Genomic DNA, 23,816 nt, shown 5'->3' with positions numbered 1-23,816 from the left:
CAAAAATATTATTCCTCCATATCTTATGATAATTTTCTCCCCTAAAAGTCTTATTCAACAAAGCTGTTCTTATAGTTCGAGAGTGGCTGAGCCATGGATGCTGCCAGCCAGAGTAGGATTCTGATGACAGCGGCTTGCCAGCTGATAAGGTGAAATATGGTGGTTTCAACTGGACTGGGTCGTCTGCTTCTCTTCCTTGTATAACGGTGCAGCAAAGGATGGCAAGGCAGATGGTGGGGAAGGCACTTCCGCAATTGAAGGGACTCGCCATGGATGCACGCATCGAGCTGGAACCCACAAAGGCTTGTCCTCTAGGTGGCGCATGCGGAAAGGTTTCAATGCTTCATCCACAAAATGTTGACAAAGTGTAGGGGAGTTCCACATGCCTTGAGCCAGGACAATCCACTGATATCGCTGGGTGGGCTGAGAATTGTTATATACTGGCAATGTAAAAGCAAACCGTTCCCTGTCTGCTGGATCCAATGGGATAGAAAAAAAACAGTCCTTTAAATCAATCACTGCCAACTGATATTCTCGTGGGAGCATATTTGGATTTGCCATGCCAGGTTGTAAAGTTCCCATTTGCTGTATTTGTTCCTTGACTTTTACTGACTGCTGCAGCTCTTTCAAGATTTTAAAATCAAAAGGTTGGTGCTGGGCTTGAGTTCCTGCTGGAGCACCAGCAGGGGGCACAATAACAGGGAATGCCATGGTATCCTGAGATAAGGAGCAGGCAAGTACTGCACGTTGAAAAGGGGTAGCTGATTCTGCTGCTGAAAGAGCAGGGTCATTTCCAGCCAGACCACTGTATTTTTGCAGGATTGGGTCCTCTGGTGAGGAACTGTAGTCTGGAGGCTTGGGGTCTGGGGCTGCTGGCAAAGCAAGTGCTGGAACACATGGCAGAACAGCATGCTGAATTAAAGAAGTTGAAGGTTGTTTTGGCAATGCAGCCATGGAGATATTTTTTGGTGATAAAGAGCCCATAGCATAACGAATCTTACACCAAGCATTTAAAATTCGAACACTGAAACTGGGGTGTCCATGAAAATGTGCTCCAATCTTATCCCATTGTTTTAGTTCCCATGTCCCATTTGCAGCAAGCCAGGGGCAGTGCTCATCGATGGCTTGAATGAGCTGTATCAAATCGCCATCAGGGACTTCCAATTTGTTGGAGGAGAGGAGAAATTTTAAGTCTCTTAAAAATTTATGTTGGGGAGTAGTCAAAGAGGTGCCCATGTTTCTAAAATCAATATAAAAGGGATCAAACTCACCAGGGATCTTTTTTTAAAGATGTATAAGCGCTTTGAAATCCTTGCCGGACGTGGTGAGCCGATGATATCCACTGCTTGGATCGAAAGTCCTCTCACAGTGTCTTTTAAAATCCTCTTAGTCTGCCTCAGACTGTTTCCTTTAAGTTGCTTCTCATGGTTCTCTTTGAAGTCTGTCTCACACTGCTTTCTTTTAAGTTTTTCTCTTCTTTTAATTGAGCCTCAGAGAGGGCACCACTTGTTGGAGCCTGCCGTTACAAGTGGCACTTCTTTAGGGTAAAATAAAGACGCAGAAAGCCAGTAATATTTCCATGATAAGAGAGAGCAGCCCCTCTGTCTGCCCTTCTCCGATTTATTCTCCTTTGTTCTGACCAGCCACATGGCCGTTTGCCAATCTCATGTTACCTACATCCGGCCAAGCTTTTATTGCACCCCATCGCCATATAGGGTCATTACATTCCAATACATTGTAAAGCTCAGAGTGCTGGTCACGAGGTCCAGAGGTACCCTGCAGCATTTACAAACCTCTGCCATGGCTTTATGACTCCCACAGTGTCCGACTCTAGGGTTATGTGCTCATCTCGCTCAAGAGGCCGTGAGCCGGCGCCATCCGAAGACACTTCCGGGTCACGTGGCTAGCGTGACGAAGCTGCAGCTGGCAAGCCAGCACCAGCGCAGCACACAGAAACGCCGTTTACCTTCCCGCTATAAAGCGGTACCTATTTATCTACTTGCACTTAAGGGTGCTTTCAAACTGCTAGGTGGGCAGGAGCTGGGGCCGAACGACGGGAGCTCACCCCGCCGCGGGGATTCGAACTGCCGACCATGCGATCAGCAAGTCCTAGGCACTGAGGTTTTACCCTGGACTCCAGATTAGTCCTCATCTAATAGCATATTTGACTGACTTCTTAAGAAAGCTCACTGCTTCCCCCCCCAAAAAAAATATCCCCCCTTGAAGCTACTTCAGCCCCCACCCCCCATTATTCTTGTACTGTCTGAATGCCCTGAAGCTACTTAACTCCACACTTTTTCCTCTGGCAGAGGATGAGGGAGAGAAAGGTTGACACAGCATCATGTTTTTTGTCCTCAGGTTTTAAAGAACAAATAGGCCCTGCTTATGTGGCCAGGGGATATGTGAAATCTAGATAAAATTAGCACTGTTGATCTTTACCTAGTGCCAAACATTTTACAATGGGGGAAGGTGTTAAAACAAATAACCGCTGCTGAAAAGTTTATACTTTAGTTGTTCTCAGAGTAACACCAGGGTGTGGGAATAGGGAACTTTGAGTCATTCTGAGAGAAAGCGTTCTCTCAGAATGTTGGCAAGCAAGGAGAACATTTCATTTCCTTTGTAATAGAAGTTGACTTTTGGGAAAAGATGAAAGGCAAATGTTGGCAGGGTAATAACTAACAGTGGCAGCCAAGACAGTGGCAGAGCGGCACAAGTTCAGATTAGTGACATTGTGGAGTAGAACTGGGAGATCATTTTGCTGCAAAAAAGAGGGTTCAGAAATGGCTTGCATCCAATGGTGACTGACTGGCAAACAATTATATATTAGTACTTACACAAAATATAGTTAGCATTCTAAGATTGATTGATTGATTGCATATGTGCAATATGAGCTTAAAAGGAGAGTCCACTACCTTCCAAGGGAATCAGTTCCACTGTCAAACAGCTCTTACTGATGTTTAGTTGGAATCTCCTTTCTTTTAACTTGAAGTAAGTCATTGGTATGGGTCCAATCTTTTACAGCAGGAGAAATCAAGCTTGCTCCATCTTCCACGTGACAGCCTTTTAGATACAGTATTTGAAGATAGCTATTCTCTTTACCAGGTTAAACAAACCCAGCTCACTCAACCATTCCTCACAGGGCTTGGTTTCCAGACCCTTGATCATCTTGGTCACCCTCCTCTGCACATGTTCCAGCTTGTCAATATCCTTAAACTGTGGTGCCCAGAACTGGACACAGTATTCCAGGAGTAGTCTGACCAAGGCAGAATAGAGTGGTACTATTACTTCCCTTGATCAGGGCACTATACTTCTGTGGATGCAGCCTAGAATAGCATTAGCCTTTTTTGGTGCTGCATCACACTATTGACTCATGGTAAGCTTATGGTCTACTAAGACTCCTAGATCCTTTTCACATATACTACTAGCAAGCCAGGTGCCCCCCATCTTATATTTGTGCTGCTTGTTCTTCATAGGTAAAGGTAAAGCTACCCCTGCCAGTACGGGCCAGTCTTGCCAGACTCTAGGGTTGTGCGCTCATCTCACTCTATAGGCCGGGAGCCAGAGCTGTCCGCAGACATTTCCGGGTCACGGGGCCAGCGTTACAAGCTGCATCTGGCGAGCCAGCGCAGCACACATAACGCCATTTACCTTCCCGCTGGTAAGCGGTCCCTATTTATCTACTTGCACCCGGGGGTGCTTTCGAACTGCTAGGTTGGCAGGCGCTGGAACCGAACGATGGGAGCGCACCCCGCCGCGGGGATTCAAACTGCCGACAATGCGATCGGCAAGTCCTAGGTGCTGAGGTTTTACCCACAGCGCCACCCGCGTCCCTTGTTCTTCATACCTAAGTGCAAAACCTGACATTTGTTCCTATTTAAATTAGCTTGGGCCCAGTTCTCCAAACTGTTAAGGTCATATTGAATCCCAATTCTGCCTTCTGCAGCATTAGCTACCCCTCCTAGCTTGGTATCATCTGCAGATTTGATGAGCATCCTCTCAATTCCTTCATCCAAGTCATTTATCAAGACGTTGAACAACAACAGGTCCAGGACAGGAGAGGTGTGAAAATGTCTTATTATCCATTACCACCCATTTCCCGCTTGTAATAAAAAGTCCATTTGCAAAAGACGACTATCTACTATTCTAGTTGGGTAGCTGCAGACAGAAAATAGCAGTTAAAAAAAACCAATCAAGGTTGAATTTCTTTTTATTGCAACCTATTAAACACCCTTTGATGCCCATAAATGTTCTTTGCTATATTTAGGGGGCCAGATCACCAATTTGCTTCTTCTAATGGTGTCGGTGGATGAAAACCTAGCAACAGGGCATACAAGTTCAAACTGCTATTGGAATAAAACCTGCCACCACTGGAATGAAACAACTTTTATTAGGGGGAAATGCATATTATGTTTTTATGAGCTGTCCTTTATCTCTTGCAGAAAGCTTTCATATTGCTTATAAAAAATGTGTGATGCCAAAGGAGTATTCTGTATTTTGAGTTTGGGGAAACCTCTTCAGCAGCAGAAGTAATTGCTAGGTGGAGAAATTCTTCTCCTCCTCCTCCTCCTCCTTCTTCTTCTTCCAGAATTTTATTAATCTAGATTTTCAAGATAACCTGCAAAAGAGAACCATAAAACAAATATGAAACAGATCAAAAACATCAGAAACAATGGCAATTATCATAGCAACAGTAAAAATACAAAAAACAGTAGATATAAAATCATGGGGATTTAAAAAAAAAATGTCTAAAATGTGGCTCTCTGGGCAACCCAGTCACATAGCAGCTTGTAAATAATAGTCATTATTATTAAGAAAGCCTACAGAGTGGCAGGGATATTTAGAGAAGGACCTCTGGTGCCAGACTTAACAAACAGGTAGGTTCCTTTTTTGAATAAGAAAAGGGGGCACAGCTAAAATTTTCAGTGAATATATCCCCTCCACAGACACCTCTGTGATGATGACGGTATTAAAATATCCTCTTGTTCTTCAATAAAAAAGAGGAGACCAGATAGTATCAAAACTATCTTTTTTGGAGATGCGCTTAATTAGTTGCCAATGGTATGTGTGGCGTTCTGATAGAGCAATACTCCAGATATTATTAACACAAGCCTCTATTAGTATATTAGAGGTTTCCCTCCATCGTTGGGAAAAGGAAAATTGAAGGAAAGGAAGTGGCAGTGATTTATGCAAGCGCCGCTGAATCCTTGCCTGGCTTGGAGCAACGCAAACACAAAACCAACGCACAATAATGCAAGTGGTGTTCTAGAAGCTGAACCCACTAGAAGCTGTTCAGTGAAGCTTACTCCCTAAGTAAATGTGTTTGGGACTGCAGGCTTAGCTGCATAGGTTTTCGCTCACGGTGGTTTTCTATGAACAGACCTTTGATCCTTAGGAAGATGCAGTTATTCAGCCATTTATATTGTGTTAATCAATTTAATAGAAAATGATCCTTTGGGGAAAAAATCAAAAGTGCTTACCAATTAAAAATAGTGTCCATGGAAAGAAAGCAATGGTTTTGACCTTTCTACTGTTATTGAATAGTAAATAAAGGCATCTATTGTTGGAGCTAGAAAAATGTCTCGTCTGTAGTGGAAGGGATTTGTTTATGGAATGACAGACAGTGTTCATTTCTATTTTTAACCAGGCTGCTTGTTTTTATGTAACTAAAGGGCCAATTCCTGCAATTGCTTATTTATTTTTAATTAAACATGAAGCCTTGCCACACAACCATATGATTTACACAATAAATCTGCTTTGTTAGTGCAAGATATAAGTATTAACACCTTTCCTCAGCAGCGAATCTACAATACTATGTTATTGTGCAATCTCTACTCAACAAACCAATCTATTGCAGAAGAGCCTAGACTACTTAATTTATTTTTCACATTGGTATCAGTCACTTTTTACATTATTTAATGTAATACAACCTCTGCATCACTTTTGAACTACCCATATTGGGTCTGGCTTCCCACTTGGGAGGAGGGAGCCTTGAAGCCAAGTTATTTAAACATTAGCCCGATCCAAAAGTCCAGTGCAAAGAGCCAGTCCTCTATGCTGGCTATCAAATGTATTCTCCCAGAGCCAAAACATTGGTAGCCAAAACAGAATGTTGGCTCACGATTGGAGAGAAGGAAGAGGCCAGGAAATAGGGGATAGATTAGAATGCCTGGAAAATGAACATTTTATTATGGGTCCAACTTGTTGAACCCTGTTCGCCAATCTAAAATATGTGTGAAGATGACCCTATTAACCCTTAGACTTGAACAGGAGGCTGTAAGAGCAAACTAGTAAGTCCTTATTTTTCATAAATTGCTCAGTTAAGATTCCATTAGGATTCATTCAATCCAACTTATTATCTTGAAACAAAACTTACAAGAAAATATGTTAAAGGTTCTGTTTTTTAGGACTGATCAACCATAGTATTTGACTATTTGTGCTAGCATTTGTGTTTAAAGAGTAGGCTACAAATTTTACTGAAAAACAGTAATGGATAACGTTCATAGCCCTTTAGGTTGTTTTTTTTAATGCCCTAATCTTAATACTTTTAAGTCCCATTGCTTTGTCGCTTATATTCCGTGTGATATAAAGATGAACAAATGCAGAGGAATTCACTGAACACAGCATATCCCTCAGGAACTTGCATGGCAGACTAAAACACTGCTGTTCTGTTTACAGCATTGGGAAAGGAACAATTAGACATTGAATCTAATAATCCCCCAGTACATGTGCCAGGAAATCAAATACACAGAGAATTTTAGAAAAAAGGATAAACTGTACTACAAGGGATAGTAGAATGGAGTTATTCTTCACCAGGGAAGCATTTATATTCCCATGACTTATTTGCATTTAATCTTCCTGAATATAGGTTTGTAAAAACTCTTTTAATTCCATCAATCTTTATTTTTTTAAAATAAAACAGGTTATGGTCATTTCCATTGTGCAGCTGTGGTTCATTCAGCTACCCTCCTATGCTGGTCACTACAACATACAAATTTTGGTTACCTTGACCTCCTTGCCCTGCTGCCGAAATCACACAACTGCCTAACTTGCTTTTTACCTTATTTGCCACTGCAGCTGATGTCAGGAGTGAGCCAGCAGTAATCAGAATAAATGAAGTCAGCTCTTTATGAGAGAAAAAACAGGATCTACACAGGGGTGCCAGGCCTAATGAGCACAGCAACTCTGCCTAAGTCCCCCCCTCTCCAGGATTTTCCCCAAGCAATCTGAGACTGCGCCTGTGTGCCTTTGCTCCTTTCACTTCATGCCTCTCTTGGTCCTAGGAGACTGGGGGAGGAGGGGAGCATGTTACAGGAGGCGGAGATGTGTGCTTCTATACCAGCCTGACTTATCTCTACCTCTTGGCCTCACTCCTCCCCTGCTTCTTCTGGACTTCTCTCTAACACAAGACTTTCCCAGCTCAGTTACCTCTTCAGCTTCCGACACCTTCTTCCCTGTCTTCTTCCTCTGATCGCTCATTGCCATCCCACCACCACTCCCTAGGCTTTGAGCCTTCTTCCCTTGGAGGTTCCTCAGCTGGTTCCTCCCACCATTCCTCTGCATCCAACCAGTCCATGACATCTGAGATGCTTTGTTAGGCAGGGCTACCCTCTTGCTTGTAAAATGCTAATACAATTGTTTCGTTATTTTGTCACTGATATCCAGATGATCCAGGGAAGATGCAAATGTGATATTCTTCTGTGGTGTTAATAGTTTTGGTCAAGAACTGGTGCTGGTTCCTAAATAATTGTGCATCTAACAGATTTTTTCCCACTAGGATACAATTTATTTAAAAAGCTCACAATCAATGCTAAATTTTACACAACCACCTTGTGATTGGGTGATTGCATCGCTCCAAGAAGGAAAGAAGTTAGGGAGATCAGGATTAAAAATTTTGGGGGGGAGCCATTACCAGCAGTGGGATGTTCTAGAAGTTCTCTGATCATTGGTTTGGCATTTGGCAGAATAGTTAAAGCTTCTGTAATGGGTATACTTTTGTGATTATCTCTGCACTAATACGTGCAAGACAGCTGAGGAACTCGCAGCAGCCCAGTGTCTTTGACCCACACATCCTGCAGGAAGTGGTGGAGTCAGAAATGGTGAGAGTTGGTGGGGAACACAACCTTCACCTTAAATGCTGTTTCCTCTCTCAAAGGTTCCACTAAGTATCATCTGACACATGTGGGACGAAGCCCCACTGACAACCCAAATTACTTAGTGGAAAAGCACTGACTGTTATCTAGTTACAGATAGGTAGCCGTGTTGGTCTGCCATAGTCAAAACAAAAAAATTCCTTCCAGTAGCACCTTAAAGACCAACTAAGTCAGTTCTTGGTATGAGCTTTCGTGTGCATGCACACTTCTTCAGATACATGCACACGAAAGCTCATACCAAGAACTGACTTAGTTGGTCTTTAAGGTGCTACTGGAAGGAATTTTTTTGTTTTGACTGTTATCTGTTAATGATACTTCAGCTGATGTCCACCCCCCACCCCAGCACTTAATAGCTGGGAATGAGGCACAAGATGTCAGGCAGGGGACATTCAGGACCCAGAAGCCCAGGTGCTCTCTCATGGAGGCAAAAAAAATTCCTTCCAGTAGCACCTTAAAGACCAACTAAGTCAGTTCTTGGTATGAGCTTTCGTGTGCATGCACACTTCTTCAGATACCTCATGGAGGCATTCACCTGCACAGGACAATGCGAAAGAGATAAAGGTGCTTAAAAAGATCCTTTGGGGAATTACAGTATAGGGACAGCACTACTCAAACAGTATATAAATTTATTCATGTACGTGACTACAGCAGCAAGAATTTTACTTGCCCCAAAATGGAAAGTCCCAGTGAAAGAAGAATGGATACAAAAAGCTTATGGAATATGCAGAAATGACCAAACTTACCGGAAAAATGAGAAATCAAGATAACAAACTTTTTATAGAATGGAAATGGTTTATTGAATGTTTACAAATAAATTGTAAACAGAAAAGAACATTGGCAGGATTATTGTAATAACCTGCAGTTTTTATAAGAGTATACATTTAAAGCAAATGAATAAATGAGTAATTAAGTAACCGCAGAAAGAGGGGGAAGAAAGTCGAGTTTTGAAATGTCAAAATGACTGTAAAATTATTGACATGTATGAAACTGAAAATCATAAATAATAAGGACCACCATTTCAGCTGTAAAACTATAGCAGCAGCAGTATTTGCACCGGCTCCCTCAGGCTCCGCGTGGCTACACGTGAGAATGTTGTTCGGAAATGGGAAAGAGGGTGCTGAAAAGCGTGTAGAGAGACGGTGACATCCGGTCGAGTTTATTTTGGGAGGGACAGAAGCTAAGGAAACTGTGCCACTTATGGCCACCAACGAGGCGTCGATAAACTCCGATTCATCCCCCCCCCCCAACTTTCGATGACCTCGTTATGTGCGCGGCGTATCTACTGCGCAACCCCCATCATTTCCCGCTCGCAGCCGACTTTCATCTCTTATCACATGGTGTCGCCGTCAAGCAGCAGCAGCAGCGGTCGTTGTTGGGGACAGCGGTGCTCCTTTCCCCGCCCCCCTCGGAGTAGCGGCTCCTCCGCGGAGGACCGTGAGGAAGGCGTTGGCGGGGGGCTGAGGCGCCTCCCTCCCCTTCCTCCGCCGCCGCCGCCGGTGCCAGGCGGAGGCTCCTCCCTCGCTCCCGTGTGACTGGCCTAGTGCCGCATGTGAGGCAAGAAGGCGGGAGGGAGGAGGAGGAGGAGGAGGAGGAGAGGCGCCCGGCCGACAGCGGCCCCCAGTGCGGCGGCGGCGCGGCGGCGGCGGGTGGGAGAACAAGAGGCGGCGGAGGAAGAGCAGCAGCAGCAGCAACCGACGCTTCTTCTCTTCCCCCTCCCCCTCCCAACCCCCGTTAATCCCTCATGACGGTTTGGTGCTGCCGGTGTTCCCTGGCCGGTCACTTCAGGTAACGCTTATTCGCCAGGCCGGCCGAGGGAAATAGGTTTGTGGGTCGGGGGGGGGGGAGCGAGAACGGCGGGGGGGGGGTAGAGAGAGAGAAAGAAAAGGCTCCTTCCATCCTCCTCTTTCTCTTCCGGCTCCTCCCTCTCCTCTCAGAGCCGGCGGTTGACGCGATGTGGGAGTCCGTGCGGGATGCCTTCCTGCCCGCTGCTTGCTGCTCCTCCTCAGCCGGCCGGCCGGCTGGCCTGCACTTCACTGAGGAGGAGATGGAGGAGCGAAGGAGGAAGGTCACGGAGTCGGCCGGGGGCGCGCGCGCGTGCCCGCACTCTGTAAGCGGAGGAAGGGAGAAGGTGAGGTGCTTTGAAGAGCATCCTGGAGGCGCGCGGGGACTTGGGTGGTGGTGCTGAGGAGGGAGGGAGGGAGAGGCGAAGGTGTGCAAGGTAAGGTGTGTTGCTGGCTGATGATGCTAAGGACAGAGGGAAGGGAGGAGGAAAAGCAAAGGCCCACCCAAATGAGCCACATGAAAAGGAACATCGACTTTCCATAGATGATGATGATGGCGGCAGCGGTGGAAGATTTCTGAATGGCCAAGATGGGTCGTGATTTGAAATGTTGTTGCATGACAAGCAGGTAGGCTTGGAAATCGCCTCTCTGCAACACACATGGCATTTATGTGCACACGTGGTTTTGTGTGTGTGTGTACACATAGGGGGATGTGGGTGGCGCTGTGGTCTAAACCACTGAACCTTTTGGGCTTGCCAGTCGGAAGGTCGGTGGTTCGAATCCACATGACAGGGTGAACTCCCGCTGCTCTGTCCCAGCTCCTGCCATCCTAGCAGTTCAAAAGCACACCAGTGCAAGTAGATAAATAGGTAGCGCAGTGGTGGGAAGGTAAATGGTGTTTCCGTGTGCTCTGGCACTCGTCATGGTGTCCCGTTGTGCCAGAAGTGGTTTAGTCATGCTGGCCACATGACCCAGAAAGCTGTCTGTGGACAAACGCCGGCTCCCTCAGCCTGAAAGCGAGATGAGCGCCGCAACCCCATAGTCGCCTTTGACTGGACTTAACCGTCCAGGGGTCCTTTATATAAACACACATACACCACCTCACTTGTTTGTGTATATAGTATATTTGTATTCTATCTTTCTTCCATGAATAAAACAGCAAAAGAGGCTTGGGGCACTTAAAAAGACTTAACATGTTCAGTATGGTGTAAGCTTTTAGAGACGAAGGTACGCTTCACTTCTGGAGATTCTTCCATGATGAAACTAGTTGTAGGTAAGATTCTTTGCAGGTCTACCATTGTTTAGGCACTGATCATCCCCATTGCTGCTTCACTTTTGATTTTGGATTTTGATTAAATATTACAGTTGCAGGCTAAATTTATGGATATAGAATGGAGCAAAATGATACTTTCTGGTAGTCAACTGGTAAAAGAATGTCTTCAGAAAGTTAGGCTATCCTAGATTTCAAGACCCAGACTATTGTAGAGCCATAAATAATTTTACCCAATGCCCATAACTCATAGCCTGTATCTCGGGAAATTTAAATTGATAGGTAAATAGTAGGTCAACTCTGAAAGGGTGTTGAATACCTCATCATGGTTTTCAGATTTTTGACAAATTTCATAGGGATCTGTTACTTATAGTAGCTGACACCACCCAAAAAAGGGTATTGCAGTCATTTGCTTTGTGGGTTACAGTGCAGCATTTGCATTTTAGTTTCTGCTGTAATTTCTGGTGGTGTTTGGTGTAAGGTGGCTGGCGGGAATATTTGCTAGTGCTATCATGCTAATTGTTTTCTTGGCATAAGCAAGCATAACTTAACTGCCATATATTTAACAAACTCTTTTAAACAGATGTTGTATTATGTCATATCCTGTATTTTAAATATCTGAACATATTTCCTGTGAAGATGACTGTAATAGACTGGTATAGTGTAGAAAAGGTGTTATTGATGCTGGTTTTTACTGGTGTAAGAACAGAATGAGAGTCCTGCTGGAGCAGACCTGGGGCCCATCTAGTTGTGCATCCTTTTGTTTTTTTTTGGAGTTGTGCATCCTTTTGTCCACAGATGCCTGTAAAAAGCCCATAAATACTTTTTTCCTTTAGCCTTTATGTAAAACTCCATAGATTACAAGGGAGGACAGCAGTAAAAGGTACACTTGTCAGCGTGCAGACATTGTGGTTTTGCAAAACAACATAGCTTCCTTTAGTTTGTAGCCACAACAGAGATGTGGGGAACCTATTAAGCTTTATTGAGATATATTCTGCAGTAGAGTACCATAGGTGCCTATATTTAAGCCATTTAAATGACCTGATGGTTGACAGCAAGCATTGAATTGGTTCCAATTATCCATGGTTTCTATTATTTTAACCATGAATTTGCCACGTGTGGCACAGCAGGGTTTGTCCTAAGCTTAATCTGTATCTTTAGCTGCATATAAGTACAGTGGTGCCCCACAAGACGAATGCCTCGCAAGACGGAAAACCTGCAAGACGAAAGGGTTTTCCGTTTGCGAGTTGCTTCGCAAAAAGCAAGCCCATAGGGAAATCTCCGGGGACCTCTTTTAAATGCTGGCGGTGGGGAGCAAAGCCTTTCCCCCCCTCCGGCCTTCAGAAGAGGTCCAGGAAGGCCGGCGGGGGCCGAAAGGCTTTGCTCCCCACCGCCAGCATTTTAAAAGCAGTCCGGGATAGCAGGGAAGCGCTTTGAAGGCAGGCGGGGGGGAGCAAAGACTTTTGCCCCCCGCCCGCCTTCAGAAGAGGTCCTGGACCTCTTCTGAAGGCGGGCGGGGGGCAAAAGTCTGTCCCCCCTGCCTGCCTTCCCGGGGGCTTTTAAATCGCCCCGGGACAGCGGAGAAGTCCTCCGCTGTCCTGGGGCGATTTTAAAATGCTGGCAGGCGGCAGCGATGTCCCTGGACCTGGTCTGAAGGTGGTTTCCATAGGAACGCATTGATTGATTTTCAATGCATTTCTATGGGAAACCGTGCTTCGCAAGACGAAAAACTCGCAAGAAGAAAAAACTTGCGGAACGAATTAATTTCGTCTTGCGAGGCACCACTGTATATTTGCATGCATGAATGTCCTGTGTGATTTTTGGTTGCAGGGAGGCAGACAACTGTATTCTGGATGAGGTTACAGTACATGAGCTTTACCCAGGAAAGGAAAATGCTTGAGGCTGACATGTACCGACTGTAGGACTGTGCAAAAGCAGCCCTAGAGCCAGCAGTGCCTACTTAAATATTAGCTTAGAGGTGGATTTGATGGGAAATACAATTAGTGTCAGAGTTGGCAGATTCCTGGATTGTAGGAGGAGGGAGGGAACCAACTGCAGAACTCTACATTTCCATTCAAATTCTTGAGGAAGCGCTTGCATTGCACTTAGATTATGCAATGACTTATTCTTAGAAGCTATTTTGGAACCAATTCATACATTCTTCTTAATAAATATTTTGGTTTTGATCCAAAGATCCTTTGAGTGGCACTCAGTTCATGGGATACTCTCTGGTGGAAGGGAGAAGGCAATTTTTTGCTGATTCCCCTTGCAGGTGCCCCACCAAAATGTGCCCTGGAGGATTCAGGAACCATCTGGAAGGTGGGGGGGGGGAGGGGAAGTCAACAAAAAACACCTCCTCCCTTCTACCAGTGGATGTGTCCTCTGGGTTCAAAACACAAATAGAAGGAGCCTTCTGTAGAAGAGAAAGTAAGGATCCAAGTCACAAACATTAGTTAATATATCAAAAAATTAATATAGCTTCGTATGACCTCTGATTATTAGTTATAGAAATTGTATCAGACAGTTTATTGTAAAAGAAATCTGTGTCACTCAACATGCACACTCGTCTGTCCTTTTGTAAACATATATGGGTAAAAACCCCTACTTTTTCCTTATAGGATTCCAAAATAGCAGTATCAGTTTAAGAAAAGGAAAAGTGGATTTGCAACTCTGAAATTTTCCTAAATGCTGACAGACTTTCTTTTGCTTATATATCATCAGGCCAATGACTTTATATTAACTTAAGTTTATTTTATTAATGTGTTGTAGTGATGAACTGATTTATTTCCTTTTAAATAGAAACTACTGTAGCCCTGAAACCGAAGGACACTTTTTGAATTCCTTAGTGCAGTATTTTGGTGACAGCTTTGGGACAAATGTTAAAACAATGCCCTTACTAGAAGAAGCTACTCTACCTGTGGACCCACCACTGAGTTTGCCAGTGGTAGTAATAGGTGAGTTATTCTCAGAATTTCAGTATATGAATAAGAATCTAAAATATTGAATGTGTTTGAAATTTATTAGTTATTATTTAACAACCTTGCCTTATCATGTACTGCTTATTAAGTTGTGATATAATTGAGAGTTCTAGTTATCCTATTGTACAGGTATATTGTGATTTGATGCTGTTGGAAAAATATTTGAGCTATAATGGTTTCCTCCATAATTGACAAAAAGATAATGTTGTATAGTAGAATAGGGATTGCCAAAGTGTACCTCCTTGTCACTGAATCTAGCTCTTTGGGGCCCTATATACCCGTTACATGCAACCTGGTCATGTCTGTAAAGGAGCAGCTGCTCTAATGCTCACTTTCCTCTCCCCTCCCCTCCCCTCCCCATTTCCTTTTCCTTTTCCTTTTGTATCATGTCTATTTGATTATGAGTCTAGCAGTTCAAAAGCACGCCAGTGCAAGTAGATAAATAGGTACTCCTGTGGCAGGAAGGTAAACAGTGTTTCCGTGTGCTCTGGTTTCTGTCACGTTCTGCCAGAAGCAGTGTAGTCATGCTGGCCACATGATCCGGAAAGCTGTCTGCGGACAAATGCCAGCTCCCCCGGCCTGAAAGCGAGATGAGCGCCACAACCCCATAGTCGCCTTTGACTGGACTTAACTGTCCAGGGGTCCTTTACCTTTACCTGTGCTTTATCTTTTTGTATCTGAACAGCACTTCAACAAAAATTAAGCACTTTTTAAAAAGTATCTAACAACAAGAAGATAGAAACTCATGTAATCAAAATGAGAGGACTCAAGCACCTCCACTTTTTAGGGAGAGTAGAGTGTTTCATCCTTAGCTGTTTTTCTGTTTCCATTTGGCTGCCCCTCCTACTTCGGGTCAGGGAGGGAACAACTTGGGAGGCCAGTTTTTGAATGGCAAAATAGCTTTGTCTCCATATTTGGTGACTGGGAGAATATCTGTAATTGGGACTTATTAAAACCATGAAACAGTGAAACAAAATCCTTGCTATACAGTAATTGGAATAAAATATGTAGCCTGCAAAGATGTTGAAAGTTTTATATTAGATGTTAACCTAGAAGTGAAAGTGGTTTGGATTATACTGTTGAAGGAGGAAGTACTACTATTTTACGATACCTGAGGCTCTATGCTGCCCTAGGATCAGTTTTGGTAACATGGTGCTATGCAAATATTGTTCCAAAGTGCTGCAGATGGTTTTTCTGCCTTTTCACAACACAAGGTATCTCATTGCTAGGAAAAGAGTCTTCCCCATCCACCCATAACACTTTTTCAATTTACAATAGCAACAAACTTGTTTTGTAAAAAGTAACAAAATAAATAGTAACACAGATTTGTAATCAAATACAGGTTCAAAGCAATTACATTATCAACAACTAATTACCTATAAACTAATTAAAACTATATTATATTGTGAAATAAATTTGTATATCAGCACAAAAAGCTGTCAAAACCAAGAAACTTCACATTAAATGAAAAAGTAATCTGGCTCCACTTTAACAGTAAAAGTAAAATTTTATTTTACATGTCTGATTATCTAGCTAAATATGTGTGGACCCAAGGGACATTTAGCTCTTTTGCCACTATTCAGAAAGTTCGCAACCAATAAGCAGATCAGTGTTGATATAGTCAGAAATTCAGTGATCAGAATTGAGGTAATATACTTGGCAAATAATATTCTAGACTATATCTGCAAAAATACTAGGAGTCCTATAGCAAAAGCTGAGCTCTTTTAAATTCCTTGATCACTATGAGGGTGAGATAAGCATGTCCTTGACTTTCATGGCTTGAAGTCATTATCTTGGTCCAGATTACAAGATATAATTTTAAACTTTAGTAAATCTTATATCATTTTTAAAATACCATTAGGTAATGGACCATCGGGAATTTGCCTCTCATACATGCTGTCTGGATACAGGCCATATTTGTCTCCTGCAACAGAACATCCAAATCCTATTTTGCATAATAAATTAAAAGAATCTAGTCATCTTTCTATTGTTGATCAGGTAAGCTACCACTTATAAAATTACACATTTAATTGCATATCAGGACTGGAAGAAAAGTGCATTATATATATAATATACAATTACATACCCTTAGCTTGGAAAAATTAGTTCACATTTCTGTTGTGCATCATGGTAGAAGCAAAGTATTCTGCTTTTCTCAGGTTTTTCAATGTCAAATAGGACTTGGGGATCCAAAATGCCATTTATTTATTTTTATGACAATCCTGTGTATATTAGAACTGCCTCCAAAATATATCTTGTTTGGCACGCTGCCTCCGGCAGCAAATGTTCTAAGGAAATTCTCATTACCAAACCTGGTAATGAGAAATGTACTATATCCACATACAGAGGTCCAGTGTTTAGGCATTGTGTCAAATAACCATTAATATACCTGTGTTCCATGAACAACAGACTTGTACCACCTTAAAGACTAACAGATTTATTTTTGCAGGAGCCCAGAAAAGGGAGATCTGTGACCCTCCAGGTGTTGCCGGACTACAGCTCCCATCATCCCTGACAATTGGCCATGCCAATTGAACTCTGACAAGAGTCCAATAACACCTGCAAGGCCACAGGTTGTGAACTTAGCTGATGGGGTTCAGTATACATCACTCTAATGAGTGATATGACAGAGATGAGCTATTGCTGAAAATGGTTTTAGGCATCATGAAGCCCATTTGGACTTCCCAAAATGATTAGTCTCTTTTCATCAGCTAAAAAGAGACTAATCATATGACATACAGAAAACATTCTATCAATTCCTTGTATCAATTGCAGGTCAAACTTGATTCCATTAAAATCATTCCCAAGGGTTTAAGTGTGTAATCCGTGGGGAGAAGCCAGTTGACATAATGAAGCTTGTTTTCACTCATTGTGATCAGGAAACCAAGGGATAAAAGCAAACAACTAGTACAAGTTTGGTAGATCTGATATCTATATTTAGCCAGGCCTGAGAAACATGGTGTAGAGAGCTAAAGCTCTTTTACTGCCCATTATTTTACATTCTAAGGGAAAGTTACATTGCCATTTAAAACTGTCTTCTCACATTAGGAGTTGGAGTACTTGGCGGAAGGTCTAGAAGGACGCTCTTCGAATCCTGTTGCAGTTCTCTTTGACACACTGCTTCATCCTGATGCTGACTTTGGATTTAACTATCCACCTGTTCTTGACTGGAAACTGGAACCAGAGCACTATATCCCTCATATGGTGCTTGGCAAAGGACCACCTGGCGGTGCTTGGCATGTGAGAACTTTTTCCATTTTGCTGTTGGAACCACACTTGATCAGAGAACTTCAGCTTACATGTTGGCTATGGGAACAATGGGTACCTACCACACATTGTTCCTGTTTGGTTGTAAGTCCTGTGGCATGTACCCATTTCAAGAGGTTCATGTTTTGGCGCTGCATCATGGGGAATGTCTTAATATTTTAAATGAATAAACCAATGTGTAAAGAATTCCCAAAAGCTTCACATACTACATACCTATTTTGCAAATGATCTTTGTTCTCACTTCCAAAGGCTTACATTTTTGTGCTTGCCTTTTGTAGAAAACTAGGTATGCGTTACATTCCTTGTACTAGATTTTATGGAGGTATATATGTTTCTAAAAGGATCAACAGTTACACCCTAAGAGTGAAGTTACATCACTTGATTATTTGGGCCAATACAATGATAACATAGCACAGACCATTTATCACCTTCCCACCCCCACCCCCCAAGAACTATCATCCTGCACAATTAACTGAGGGCATTTTTAGTAATATTTTTTTGTGAATATTGTGGGGCTGCATAGTTGGCAAAATAGACCATGGAAGGCTAGAAATGAGGCCAAAGGCTGTAGGCTACCTGCTATAGGAGATTTCCTCCTGACTTTATTTCCTTAGCTGTAATGTCTAGTGTAATTTGCTGTCGGGATCCTCTGGATCACTCGGGGAGTTCTCATACCAGCAGCAGATGTTGGGAGTTGAAACACCATGCTGTCCTGAAGATGTGCATGGCAAGCTGTCCCAAACATTACAACTGGAATAAGAAGAGTTGCCAAGTTGAAGCTTTTTGCAAAGCAGATAATATAGCACATAGACTGGTCCTTTAGAACATGATTCATGGGATCTTTTTTCTGTTTGTTATGAAATGAAGCCTAACAATTTAACTTTGCTCCTAGGTAGGTGGAATGAGATGACCTTAAGCAAAATTTAAATATTTTGTCCTGGTATTATTTTCTTTTCCATAGAATATGGAAGGTTCCATGCTGACTATCAGTTTTGGAGATTGGATGGAATTACCTGGATACACATTTAAAGACTGGACTGCTACCAAGCGAAGGTGAGGACTGTAACATTCTTGTAATGACTGATGGAGGGGAAATTGCTTCTGTCAGTGGATGGAGAATCAAAAGTTTCAATGTTTCTGTGATCTATTTTTCAAAAGTACAAGAAGCTCTTATACATGTAATTTAATAATGCTAGCAACTTATAAACAATGGTCTACCATTCTGACACTTAAGCTTAAGACATTTGATTTGATTTAATTTGATTTAATTTAATTCATAAATTAGATAACCAGGGCTGCTGGATGAGATAGGACACAAAAGAACCAACTGCCAAATTTTCTAACTCCCCTATTTTTGAAAAGCTCACATAGTCTCGGCATTGACCTCTGTGTTTTTGAGAATTCAGTGATCAACTTAGCCTAGCATGTTTTGGTTCAATTTAAGTACTTCTCGTAGCTGTGAGCAAAGGAGTGTCAGTGGGTAAATCCCACTGAACGTGGTAAAAATCCATGATTTCAGAATTTAAAGCTGAACTTAGCTGCTCATTATTTAAAAATTCCCTCTTGGGCAGCAAATTTAGGAATTTTTTTTCTTTGTTGTTCTATAGACTCATTTGTTTTTTTTTCTGGGAAAACTACTGGTATATCATAATTTCCCTGAGACCAAATCTTCTGTTACTACAGAATTCTTTAAATATGTTTGATGCTTGCATTCATAGCTAGATTGAGTGTACTGCCAGTGGTTTTCAGACTTGTATGTTTAAAGAGCTAAGTAAAAATAATAAACTAGCTTTTTGGGGTTCCTGGGGTAGGACCTCAGGTATATGGCCTCACATTGTTATATATACAGTGGTACCTCAGGTTAAGTACTTAATTTGTTCTGGAGGTCTGTACTTAACCTGAAACTGTTCTTAACCTAAAGCACCACTTTAGCTAATGGGGCCTCCTGCTGCCACCGTGCTGCCGGAGGACGATTTCGGTTCTCATCCTGAAGCAGAGTTCTTAACCTGAAGCACTATTTCTGGGTTAGCAGAGTCTGTAACCTGAAGCATATGTAACCTGAAGCGTATGTAACCCGAGGTACCACTGTATTCCATATGATCTACAGCTCTTCCATTCAATACAGGGGCTGGAAATGTAAATACTATTTTATTTAATTGCAATATGGGGTTGACAGGTGCATATGCAAAAGTCAGAAAAGAGTTTGAGCCATCACTCACAAATGTCTGTGTCTTGCTTGGAACGTCATGCTTTGAGAGCCACTGTCTGCATCTGCATATAACAGAAAGCCAAGTATCTTTGCTTAACAACCCATACTATACTAGACTGAAGATGGATGCAGGGCCACCATTTCTTCTGCTTCACATCTCCCCTGTGTGAGCAGGGAAACAAGGTGATAGCTTAGCATTATGTCCAAACTCGTGTTCATAGGTTTATTTTGCCATAAAAAGCCAGGATTCATATCTCAACAACAAAGCATACATTAATGCTGGTTAATCATCCTGGCTTGTTGGGGCAAAACAAATCCAGTTTAAGCAGTGAAAACATTTAAAAAAATAAATCATGCCAAAAAGAAAGAACAAATGTACTGATCTAATACAAAAGATGAAAATTCTTTCTGTAGCAATCTGACCTGAATATGGCCGTACAGTCACATTACAAGTTTAAGGAGGTGGTGAACAGTAAACTAAATGTGAATAATCAGATTTTATCTTTATCTTTTTCAGAAATATAAAGTGTGACAGAGTTCTGCCAGAGCAAATTGCTAGCTATTACAAGCACTATGTTAAAGTCATGGGCCTTCAAAAAAACTTCAGGGAAAACACGTACATAACGTCTGTCTCAAGGCTTTACCGAGAACAGGACGATGAAGATGAAAGTGAAGTGAGTGAAGATGTTTTGCCACAGCATTTGCAACTGGAAGAGCAAGGTGGACAGACTATACTGATCAAGAGAAACTGGGAAATCAGAGGTTATCAGAGAGCAGCGGATGGCTCTCATGTGCCATTCTGTTTGTTTGCTGAGAATGTTGTTCTTGCCACTGGAACTTTTGATTCTCCTGGCAGACTCCAAGTAGAAGGTGAAGACTTTCCTTTCGTTCTGCATTCCATATCTGAGTTTGGTGCTGCTGTCGACAAAGGAATATTATGTGGGAAAGCAGATCCAGTCTTGATAATAGGTGGTGGACTTACAGCGGCTGATGCAGTTCTGTGTGCTTATAACAACAACATCCCTGTAATTCATGCATTCCGTAGGAGGGTTACTGATCCAAGTTTGATTTTCAAACAGTTGCCTAAAAAGCTTTACCCCGAATACCATAAGGTCTACCATATGATGTGCACTCAGTCAGTCACTACAGACTATAATTTGCACCATGCTTATACCAGTTTTCCAGAACATCGGGTCCTTTCATTTCAGCCAGATATGAAATGTGTCCTGCAGAGTGCCTCTGGATTGAAGAAGATCTTAAAGTTCTCTGTAGCCTTAGTGTTAATAGGTTCTCATCCTAACCTATGCTTCCTGAAGGGACAAGGCCAGGGTATAGGCCATAACCCAAATGAACCAATTACGTGCAAGGGTAACCCTATTGAAATTGATCCATATACATATGAGTGCACAAAGGAACCCAATCTTTTTGCAGTAGGTCCACTGATTGGAGACAATTTTGTACGTTTTTTAAAAGGGGGGGCACTGGGCATTACACGGCATTTGGTCACGAAGCAGAAGCATCAACTCATAGCTGAAAGAGAAGGAGATGGAGTTCCCTAAACCAAACAGCCATAGACATCATCTAAGGAACTACAGGCATATGCTAATAACTGACCCATAACATCTAGTCATTGGCAGCCTTGTTTTTGTTATCCATAAGTGTTCTTCATACTTTCATTGCCTTGTAGAGAATGAGACTACAGTATTCCAGCCTGTACAAAAATTGTTTTTACTGGAATTGCTTCCAGTTAAAAGAAACAGTAAACGATTATAAGTCGTGCAGATTTTATTTGGTTTTGTACGCTGATGAGAAAATATTTACCACTCTAGAGAAAAATGGTTTCTGCTCATGAACTAATAGTTTTGCTATATAAAACTAGACCATGGTTGAAATATAGAAGCTTTTCTTTAAGACAAAGCAAAAAAAATATTCAGGAGTTGATTTGCAGCAAGTACTTTATTTTACCCTTGGTTGTTGTGGGAAGTATTTATAACTTTTAAAATGGCCTGTAAAATAAAGATCGTTGCGAACGGAAACAGTTAAATGATACTCCAGATTGATATTCCAGCACAGTTGGTAGTTGGAAGCAGTTGTCATAAGTATGCAGGCATGTCATATGAAATGTAGCACACTAGCCTCTTCTACAGTGGTGTAAAATGAAGTACTGCTTATGTAACATCATTATGAGGGATCACGTAATGGATTTACTGCTGTAGTAAAAACATTAATGCCTTGGAAACAAAGTGTTTTATATGAATAACCTGCTCTGTCACAGGAATTTTATTTGTAAAAGGTATTTTCAGAACAGCTCAGCATGGAAGTCTTGTTCAGTTTGAGCATCACAGGATTCTCAACATTCAAGATGTGCCTGATCTCTCAGATCTCAAACATAACTTAGTGTTGATTGCTTCCAGTAGCACCTTAAAGACCTACTAAGTCAGTTCTTGGTATGAGCTTTCGTGTGCATGCACACTTCTTCAGATATCTGAAGAAGTGTGCATGCACACGAAAGCTCATACCAAGAACTGACTTAGTTGGTCTTTAAGGTGCTACTAGAAGGAATTTTTTTTGTTTTGACTATGGCAGACCAACACGGCTACCTATCTGTAACTTAGTGTTGATTGGACGCACACAGCCCAGTCCAGAGATGACTAAACTCACCTTTAGGTCCCTTTGAAATTGCTTTTTACCATGCACATCATGTTCCAATGTTGTATGTAAAGACAGGGAAACACCTGTAGTTTTCATTACTGCAGATCAACAATGATGAAATAAATGTAGCTTGATTAAAAGAACTGCAGCAATAAAAACCACAAGAAAAAGGATGTGGTTCCTTACACACTACTAAATGATGTGAATTATGAATACCTTAAGTTCTAAAACTTTGATTTCAAAGGGTATTAAGCATACTTTCTTTGGATTTGCCTGCTAGCTGCATTCCCTGTGTATATGTGTCAGTTCTGCATGTAAGCAGTTTTTCCTCACCTTCAACACACAAATCACACCTGCCTGTCTTCAGTAGTTTCCTTAGTCAGCTTCCCCATGCAGACTGTTTAACTGTTGGGGTTTGATTCATTAAAGAGAACTTTTAAACCTATGTTTGCTCACATTTGACAAAATGTGATCAAAATATAATTTAACAGTAATGTGTTTAATTTTGGGGACAAGGATTGCTCTACCACAATCACTCCTAGCAAGGGAAAACACTTGCAGTAATTCAGATTATTCTCTTATGTGCTCTGCAGTATACGATAGTATTTCTGGGTTCATGTTTCATGAGAAGCCTAAACTGTTGTACAAAATTAAGTTCAAATTTCCTTTTCCTTTTTTGCAAATCTGCCAGTTTACCATTTTGGGAGTTGAACAGTAAACTAAAATCCAAATGCATATGGAGAACTTCAGGGTTTTTGGGTTTTGTTTTTTTTAAAAAAAAACTAAGCTGCCTTTTCTCTCTTACACAAAGCCTACTAGCACTTGGACTTGGAACTCAAGCTCTGAGGCCTCAGAGGCACATACAAGTTATTGTAAGCCAAAGAGGCAACACACACTGTTCTTGATAGAGCTTGTGATTATACTGGGATAAATGGGGGGCATTTTGTTTTCTGTAGAGATCCCTTTCTGAGCAGCAAATCACTTTTTAAGCCTGGGCAGTTTAAAAAGCAGAGTGGAGATTTGGTAGTTTTTTGTCTCATGATCAAGGGAAAATGGGCCAATAAACCCAAATGCATTTATGCATCTGAATGATAGCTGCTGTGTATTTTGCTACAAACTACCTTTGAAAACAATTGTGAAATAATTCAATAAATGCAAAAGAATAAGGACTACCCAAAGCTAATTCATTGGAGTACTTTTATCTGCTCGCTGTTCTGTCAGAATACAGCATTATACCAGCTAATATTCCCTCTTCCAAGCCTTTGGTAGTGCAGAAAGTTTTAGGATCTTGCAAATGTTTCTAAATCAAATAAACCAATAAAAATACTTAAATGAGGTTCTGCCCCCTGGAATAAAGCCTGCCCCCCCCCCCCATAAATCCTGGCTGTGCCCATGACAATCTCCCTATAATATTGGTGTAATATTGTCTGTGGTGTTGCACTCACACTGTAGTGTTCTCAGTTTATTATTGCCAGGAAGAGCAGGGCTCTTTGATAAAACCACAAGTGG

At 42.0% G+C, this 23,816-nt stretch overlaps 1 protein-coding gene and 1 long non-coding RNA gene across 6 annotated transcripts; one reads left to right on the top strand and one right to left on the bottom strand.

The window, feature by feature from the left end:
• Window positions 1-4,189: 4,189 nt before the first annotated feature.
• Window positions 4,190-8,232, bottom strand: LOC310848725. Its single transcript, XR_014566545.1, has 2 exons — window positions 7,058-8,232; window positions 4,190-4,615 (listed from the first exon to the last, which is right to left on the bottom strand). It is a non-coding gene; the product is annotated as an uncharacterized lncRNA (long non-coding RNA).
• Window positions 8,233-9,411: 1,179 nt separating this feature from the next.
• OSGIN2 (oxidative stress induced growth inhibitor family member 2) lies at window positions 9,412-23,479 on the top strand. 5 transcript variants are annotated; one of them, XM_083747817.1, is made up of 8 exons: window positions 9,422-9,534; window positions 9,565-9,935; window positions 14,001-14,155; window positions 16,041-16,177; window positions 17,228-17,419; window positions 18,408-18,499; window positions 20,173-22,052; window positions 22,271-23,479. In XM_083747817.1, exons 2-7 carry the CDS (start codon window positions 9,892-9,894, stop codon window positions 21,212-21,214), a joined length of 1,662 nt encoding a protein of 553 aa, XP_083603943.1. In that variant the 5' UTR covers window positions 9,422-9,534; window positions 9,565-9,891; the 3' UTR covers window positions 21,215-22,052; window positions 22,271-23,479. The 5 variants fall into 5 exon arrangements, with proteins under 5 accessions (XP_083603942.1, XP_083603943.1, XP_083603944.1 ...); XM_083747816.1 differs by having other exon boundaries at window positions 9,412-9,935; XM_083747818.1 differs by lacking the exons at window positions 9,422-9,534; window positions 9,565-9,935 and adding an exon at window positions 10,085-10,278.
• Window positions 23,480-23,816: the final 337 nt, after the last annotated feature.

The sequence above is a fragment of the Podarcis gaigeae genome (genome assembly GCF_964106915.1).
Source record: "Podarcis gaigeae genome assembly, chromosome: 7".
In the NCBI taxonomy this organism is placed as follows: domain Eukaryota; kingdom Metazoa; phylum Chordata; class Lepidosauria; order Squamata; family Lacertidae; genus Podarcis; species Podarcis gaigeae.
Note: the sequence above shows the minus strand (reverse complement) of the source record. Positions and strands in the feature narration are given on the sequence as shown.